Raw genomic sequence first — 9059 nt, forward strand, 5'->3', positions numbered from 1 at the left:
GGCATGCGACGACTGCTTTCATCGGCAAAAAGAAATTCACGCTTTTGTACAAGTTTACGCAAATGATCTAATGATCGAATAGGTACGTACAATAATTCATGTCGAATGTCTGTCCGCAAATTTCGAGTGATAATTTCAATTAATTCTTCTTCTGACAACGGAGTAGCCATTTTGTCAACTTTTTCTAAAACAGAGTAATAAAAACTTTCGAATGTTTCGGATAGTCCCTGTTTTCGGTTTCTAATTTCTTCTCTTATATCATAATCTGATCTATAATCTTTAAATTCCCGTCTTAACGCATTGCAAAAATCTTCCCATTCAACGTGATGTGCCATTTTGTGGTAACGCCAATAAAAATCACGAGCTTTTCCTACAAGTAAAACTGGAAGGTTCCTACAAATTAATTGAAAATCACCATTTAAACATTCGTAAGTTAAAGAATGTACTCGATATAAAAATTCCTCTACCTTTAGACCAGTGGAAGAGCCATCGAATTTAACTTGACAATTTTGAATCAACGTTGTTATTTTCTCAGGACTTAGGGTACTGAGGTTTCGGAAAAGTCGATTTCGTTGAACACCATTGCCTTCAACAGAGGAATTATTATTATGCGCATACGTCTGTGCGGCTGTTTGAGCAACATTTAAGTTTAAATTTGCAAACATACGGTTCACTGTCTCATTTATCATTTCTCCTATGCGATCGTAATTTACAGGTGGTTGGGTTCGCCTATAATTACTATTATTACGCGCACGGTTTCCAGTAAATCTTTTTTTTTCAATTTTTGTGGAAAACATGATTACAGAAGGTAATCCAACAATCGTTTCCACTCGGCATATCTTGCAAACAAATGGCGCAAGAACAAGCTGATGCTTCGGCCGTTAAATTAGCCAGATTTTCAGTACTTCGGATCATTACCGCCATACTGAATTGTTGCATAAAAAGTCTCCAAAGCTATTTCAAAGTTTCGAACTTCCGTAAGGTGAAAATTAAAGTTTAGGATTTGAAAAAAAAATCAATACTATTTCGAAAATAATTCCTTTTATTGGTAATATGTGTGGGACCGTTTAAAATCAATATTAAATCAGTTTCTAAGCTTTGGTTTGGCCTTCAAATTGAGATTCCATTGGCAAAGAATTTTAAAAGCAAGTATCAATTCTTCTGTTCGAATTTCTACCGGGCAAGGCAGGAATCCTCACCAGGAATTTGGTAACCTACACTTGCGTTCCAAGAAAGAAATTCATAACTATCGAATTGAAAAAATTTAAATTTTATTGTTGAAAGTTTACAATTTAGTCTTCAGCGGTTAAGTATTTAGGTCTGCTAAGCCTAAAACTTTCTTTTCCATGCTTGGACGAACTGTAAACCCCGTTCAAGTTAGTTTTCAAGTACTTGTCCTACGGTTGATAAAAAATCCGATAAGTCTTAATACCAATTCCAGGAAAGCAATATTTTGAAACACAACTTAAAGAAATGAATGGTTGAGTGTAAGTAATCTGGCCATCAATAATGAATCTCAACACAAGTGGCAGGAAGTTCTAGGGCTGATATGCCTAAAATCTGAATTCCTTCAAGGTATACATCCACTTGAANACTCGGCATATCTTGCAAACAAATTGCGCAAGAACAAGCTGATGCTTCGGCCGTTAAATTAGCCAGATTTTCAGTACTTCGGATCATTACCGCCATACTGAATTGTTGCATAAAAAGTCTCCAAAGCTATTTCAAAGTTTCGAACTTCCGTAAGGTGAAAATTAAAGTTTAGGATTTGAAAAAAAAATCAATACTATTTCGAAAATAATTCCTTTTATTGGTAATATGTGTGGGACCGTTTAAAATCAATATTAAATCAGTTTCTAAGCTTTGGTTTGGCCTTCAAATTGAGATTCCATTGGCAAAGAATTTTAAAAGCAAGTATCAATTCTTCTGTTCGAATTTCTACCGGGCAAGGCAGGAATCCTCACCAGGAATTTGGTAACCTACACTTGCGTTCCAAGAAAGAAATTCATAACTATCGAATTGAAAAAATTTAAATTTTATTGTTGAAAGTTTACAATTTAGTCTTCAGCGGTTAAGTATTTAGGTCTGCTAAGCCTAAAACTTTCTTTTCCATGCTTGGACGAACTGTAAACCCCGTTCAAGTTAGTTTTCAAGTACTTGTCCTACGGTTGATAAAAAATCCGATAAGTCTTAATACCAATTCCAGGAAAGCAATATTTTGAAACACAACTTAAAGAAATGAATGGTTGAGTGTAAGTAATCTGGCCATCAATAATGAATCTCAACACAAGTGGCAGGAAGTTCTAGGGCTGATATGCCTAAAATCTGAATTCCTTCAAGGTATACATCCACTTGAAGCACAGAAAATTACCCGAGCTGGAAACTTTATTACTTAGGTAAAATTTTATTAATTACGAGGTCGAAACTTGGTAAATTCTATCTCATTATGTGGGACAAAACGTAGCAAGCTAATCCTCATTTTGGGGAACTAAAAGCATGATTACAACATAAAATATAGCCGAAACCTTCGCTTTTTAGGCCCCACGTTGGGCGCCAGAATTGGAATGGATCCAAGGATGGAGTGGGTATACCATAGGTAATTTGCAGAGGAAGACCGCAACTTCTACCTATTGTCGTTGTAAGCAAACACGGAAGAAAGCTTGTCTCTCAAAACCCATAATTTTGTTGCTGGAAAAGTGCATGCCGGTCGGGACCCATTCATGAAACTAGCTTACAGTCGAGCGGGGGGGATTCTTGGCATTCCTTGAACCAGCGCATTACAAAACATTTTGTTATCAGAGTCCCTTTTAAACCCTTTTCTTTGAAAAAAAAATCTAGAAATGATAAAAGACGGGAAGAACAAAATTTATACAATAAACCGGTACTAATGGAAAGTAATTTAAAAGGCCAGGAGTATCGCAAGATGTAGGGGCGATACTGGGTGCTTTTCATTACCCTCCCTACCTATGCTTTTGGTTGCACCAATATATACCCAAAAGCCCGTACATTCTTTAAACTGCCCACATTACCAAGGAATAAAAGAGGCAATTAGCACATTCTGATGTACATATGTATTAACTTACATTATTTATTCCACTATAATTAAATCGTATACTCTAAATCTTATACCCTAGTTTTATAGATTTTACAAAGCTATACTATGAATAGGTGCGGAAAATTTTTAAACCTGGAAACAAATTTTAATTTCAAGTAGTGATGAACTTTTCCTTTCTTGTGTAAATTAACTCCAGAAATGTCTGCTTATTCTTCTATCGGAAATTCGCCTTTAATTCAAATCGCACAAACATTTTATCGCATGTGATTTATATATCATGACACTTTTTTTTTTTGTCTACATCAACCTTCTCACAATTTTTCTATTTGTTAACACGCTCTCAATGAAAATTAAAATTCATAATAACATAATTCAGCTTGAGTTTCCAATTATGATATCAACAAAACTGGTTTTTGGAACTTCGTCCCGTTGGCGAAAAAAACAAAAAACTAAAACAAATTTATGTATGTACATACGTGTGTTTGTCAAACTCACTGTGAGGACAGCAATAGGAAGGCGCAAGCAGAGTCAAAGCAATTGTATAAACCGCAACAACAACGTAGCCAGCGGTCGACTGTTATACACATGAATTAAGTGTTATACTATTGCTTAAATTTGCCTAATCCCATGCCAAAATGCAACAACACACAATGCAAAGCAAACGGAGAACAACAATATGATGCGTATTAGCATTATGCATAATTAATTTACATTTCTGCGCTCCGGTTGGCAGAAAATTAAAATAGACACACATACACAGATATATTTAGCACATATGAAATGAGTTGACTTACCCACTCATCCGGAATCGCTGAAAGGCCGGCTGGCTTCCAAAACGTATCAATACAATATTTGGAAACTGTTATACTGCGGTATTCAAAACTGTTTGTATATGCAGGGTTGCGACACATTGCAACCATATACATTGCATATTTTAAATACTCAATATACCAATGAACAATTTTTATGAATTTTCCATTTTTAAAACACCAATGGTAACCAATAACAAACGAAGCATCAACTTTGTTTCTGATGCACTGATTGCGCTAGCGATGCATTTCGATAAATTTTCGGATGCGTTTTGGAAGAGTATACATCGTCAACATTTTGTAGTTCGGCGTTATCCCAGCAAACATTTGGAGTCATAAATGAGTCTTTAAGGAGTCCTATTTCAGAGCTATTACGCTCATAATGAGCTCATTTAAGAGTCCGATATGAGTGTGTTTCCCTTCCTACGAATGTCGACTTATATGAGCTTAAATTCATACATCAAATGAGCCTCAATATGAGTCATATTGGACTCTTATTGGCCTCATATACGGCTCATTTTAGACTATTTTAAAACAAGTTTTGGCCTCATATATGACTCTGTTTGAGACCCTTATCGGCCTCATAAATTGCTACATTCGGACTCTTATTTTAGGTTGCTCTTTGAGTCTTATTCAACTCACTATATTTGCAAAGGCATTCCGCAAAAAGTCCTTGCAAATAACATACATACATACTTACATGCATATACACATTCCAACATGCATTCAATAGCAGCAGCTGAAGCTAAATTTTGTTCATTTTTTGTTTTCTAATTATTTTCAATTTCTGTATAAACAAGTTTAGATATAAATTTCAAATCTTTATTGTTTTTATATTGGCACAAGGTGCTGGCTCATAACTTGGCTCATATATGAATCCTAAAAGATTCATATAAGAGTAAAAAATTTTTTGTTTTTGAAACTCATATTTCTTACCTACCTAGGACACCTTTCGGACTCATATATTCTGAACGCTCAGAATATGTTTGCGGGGATAAAACGTTATACTTTGTACGTATGCAAAGCAATTGACGTTTTGGAAGTCAGCCGCCTTTCGAGGATTTCCTGGTGGTGTTGGTGAAATTCTGCTATGGTCGTCGAAGATGCCGTAGTCAGCATCTCTAATGTGAATTTATCGACTGACCAACTTAACCTGCTAAATAAGGGTCTAAACTATGGCATTCGCCCAAAAACAACACCTCTAAGAGATGTTATTGTTGATATAGAAACAGTTTTGAAATCCACGTCACAATTTACCAAAAATGATATCCGTCAATGTACTAAAAAACGCATTGAAAATTTAAAACAAGAAACACGCCGTAGTACAAATGAAGCAGAAATTATGAAGGACCTTTGTAAAAAGGACATCTACATAATGAAGGCGGACAAGGGGAATAAGATTGTTATCATGGACACAGCTGAATACGAACGGAGGGTTTGGAAATTAATCGAAGATAACAAATACAAAGAAATAAAAAAGTCACCACTAAACCTAATGTCCAAAACGGCAAATGAGATTCGAAAAGAAATCAGTAGTGTTTTTGGGGAACGCTTCAAATGGAGACTTTTAGTTTCTCATCCGGAGGTCCCAAAATTATATTGCCTTCCGAAAATACACAAACCAGGAGAAAAAATGAGACAAATTGTAGCGCTCACTTCAGCACCGTGTACTAAGATAGCATGTTGGCTTGTCGAGGAAATCAATAAGTTTCCCCCTTTTATCAATCGGGGGATTAAAAACTCGATCGAGTTCGCCGGCCTTATTGATCAGCCAGCAGTGAAGGATGACGAAGTCATGGTTTCGTTTGACGTGGAAGCATTATTCCCATCACTACCAGTAAGCCAAGCAATGACCGCTTTAGAAGCGCATTTAAAAAATCAAAATATCAGCGAAAAAGAACTCAATGTATACATGCGAGCGGCAAGGATGTGTATGGACACAAACTATTTCGTTTTCAGAGAAAAATTTTTTAAAATCTTGAAGGGAACCAGCATGTGAAACCCGTTGTCACCACTTATCTCAGAAATTTTTATGGCCAAATTTGAAATGGACTTACAATCGGAAAACAAATTACCACGCATATGGTACAGATACGTCGATGACGTCTTCGCAGTTGTCAAAAAGAGTGAAGTAAGAAACATACTGGATACTCTAAATTCGCAATATCCAGAAATAAAGTTCACCTGTGAAGTAGAAAATGACAAAAAACTCGTTTTCTTGGATTTAGAATTATCGCGAAAGCAAAACAAAATCGACATCGCGGTACACCATAAGCCGACAAGCACTCTGCGATACATTCCGAGCGATTCATATACCCCAATACAACATAAATTAGCAGCGTTTCACTCCCTCGCGCATCGTTTAGTTAACTTGCCCCTATCGCTGCCAAATTACACGAAAGAGTACAATTATATCCAAGCAGCAGCAGAAACAAATGGTTATAGCGAAAAAATAATAAACAATATAATAAAACAACACGCACACAAACGCAAAAATTCAACCTTAACGACACTGTTCAAACAGAACATCGATAGAGCAGCTGATTTGAAGCGCGTGTCTATCATTTTTGCACCAAAAATAACCAACGGCCTAAAAACAGCATTCCAGAGGAACAAAATGCAAATAGTGAACTCCAACCCCTTCAAATTGAAAAATCATTTCAAAAGCCTAAAAGACAGAACAGACCCACTAGACAAAGCAGGCATCTACAAAATATCGTGTGGTTTCTGCGAAGAAAAAAGGTACTATGGACAAACCAAACGCACTATCAAAAAGAGATACAGCGAACACAAACAATGCGTCGAAAACAATGACCCGAGACGATCTGCATTCGCAGCGCATGTATTAGGAGATCAGCACTTACCAGTGTCAGCGAGCAAGGTGCAGCTATTAAAACATGTACACGACGAAAGAAAACTTGACGCCTACGAAAGCATGTATATTTGTAATGACAGATCGGCGATGAATCTAGACAAGGCGAACATCGAATCGGATTTGTTTTGCTTGCGCCGACGGCAGTCACACTAGTTTTAAGCTTGGTATTTATGTAATTTGTCTTTGCACTTGTTGAAGTTTCGTATTTATGTATAATGTTATTAATTTGTCTTTGCACTTGTTTTGTCATTTGGCGCTTTTGCCTAACTTTGTGTATCTACATACACACATATGTATGTATTAGCGCTACTAATGCTTTAGTCGTGTTGCTGATGATGAGCGGAAAGCTGCTCGAAATGCATACGAAGTTTGTTTTTTAATTCAAAATAAAAAAGTTAAAATAAAATTTGATTAAAACAATTTTACAAGCTTAATAAAAAGGTGTTTTTGTTTCATCATAAATTTCATAATTAATAAGAGCTTGTGTATATCGTTTCCCTCCTTCGAAAAAACAAAAATTAAGACAACCATGTCAATAAGAAACGAGTTTACCCGACTAAAGTCAAAGGTAGAATCATTAAAGTTGGACATAGCGTTTTTGAAAAGATGCAAACGTTACAAAGTTACACCAAATTTCATTAAGGTCAAAACATCTGTGACAAATGCGGTAACTGAAAAAGTGATCTCATTAGCAAAACAGAATTGGTTGAGTTTGGAGCTAAAAGCTAAATACGCCACATTACAAAGTTATGAGATTCACCTATATGCTTTACACCTGCGGTTAGCATCTGCGATACCTAATGACAAAATTGAAGCATCATATGACTGTGAATTGTATCAATTTCTACGAGCGTCTTCTCGAAGCATCGAAAATTTGGTCAAAATCAAACGAGAAGCCCAAAATAGAAAATTTGCCAACCTTTTAAAAAATCAGCCCAAAGGGGAGAAAAACTTCAAAAAACCTCTACTTGTCGAAGATGCCGTAGTCAACATCTCTAATGTGAATTTATCGACTGACCAACTTAACCTGCTAAATAAGGGTCTAAACTATGGCATTCGCCCAAAAACAACACCTCTAAAAGATGTTATTGTTGATATAGAAACAGTTTTGAAATCCACGTCACAATTTACCAAAAATGATATCCGTCTATGTACTAAAAAACGCATTGAAAATTTAAAACAAGAAACACGCCGTAGTACAAATGAAGCGGAAATTATGAAGGACCTTTGTAAAAAGGACATCTACATAATGAAGGCGGACAAGGGGAATAAGATTGTTATCATGGACACAGCTGAATACGAACGGAGGGTTTGGAAATTAATCGAAGATAACAAATACAAAGAAATAAAAAAGTCACCNAAATTAATCGAAGATAACAAATACAAAAATATAAAAAAGTCACCACTAAACCTAATGTCCAAAACGGCAAATGAGATTCGAAAAGAAATCAGTAGTGTTTTTGGGGAACGCTTCAAATGGAGACTTTTAGTTTCTCATCCGGAGGTCCCAAAATTATATTGCCTTCCGAAAATACACAAACCAGGAGAAAAAATGAGACAAATTGTAGCGCTCACTTCAGCACCGTGTACTAAGATAGCACGTTGGCTTTTTTAAAATCTTAAAGGGAACCAGCATGGGAAACCCGTTGTCACCACTCATCTCAGAAGTTTTTATGGCCAAATTTGAAATGGAGTTACAATCGGAAAACAAATTACCACGCATATGGTACAGATACGTCGATGACGTATCGCAGTTGTCAAAAAGAGTGAAGTAAGAAACATACTGGATACCCTAAATTCGCAATATCCAGAAATAAAGTTCACCTGTGAAGTAGAAAATGGCAAAAAGCTCATTTTCTTGGATTTAGAATTATCGCGAAAGCAAAACAAAATCGACATCGCGATACACCATAAGCCGACAAGCACTCTGCGATACATTCCGAGCTATTCATATACCCCAATCCAACATAAATTAGCAGCGCTTCACTCCCTCGCGCATCGTTTAGTTAACTTGCCCCTATCGCTGCCAAATTACACGAAAGAGTACAATTATATCCAAGCAGCAGCAGAAACAAATGGTTATAGCGAAAAAATAATAAACAACATAATAAAACAACACGCACACAAACGCAAAAATTCAACCTTANTCGCTGCCAAATTACACGAAAGAGTACAATTATATCCAAGCAGCAGCAGAAACAAATGGTTACAGCGAAAAAATAATAAACAACATAATAAAACAACACGCACACAAACGCAAAAATTCAACCTTATCGACACTGTTCAAACAGAACATCGATAGAGCAGCTGATTTGAAGCG

The 9059-nt window shown here is 36.1% G+C and overlaps 1 protein-coding gene across 1 annotated transcript; it reads left to right on the top strand.

The window, feature by feature from the left end:
* Positions 1 to 7268: 7268 nt before the first annotated feature.
* Positions 7269 to 8048, top strand: LOC108380541 (uncharacterized; the record flags this gene model as incomplete). Its single annotated transcript, XM_017636914.1, has 1 exon — positions 7269 to 8048. A coding segment is annotated over exon 1 (780 nt), but the record flags the coding sequence as incomplete, so codon positions are not given.
* Between the last annotated feature and the right edge of the window lie 1011 nt (positions 8049 to 9059).

This window comes from Rhagoletis zephyria, unplaced genomic scaffold (genome assembly GCF_001687245.7).
Source record: "Rhagoletis zephyria isolate East Lansing unplaced genomic scaffold, Rhagoletis_zephyria_1.1 Rzeph_scaffold_19582, whole genome shotgun sequence".
In the NCBI taxonomy this organism is placed as follows: Eukaryota; Metazoa; Arthropoda; class Insecta; order Diptera; family Tephritidae; genus Rhagoletis; species Rhagoletis zephyria.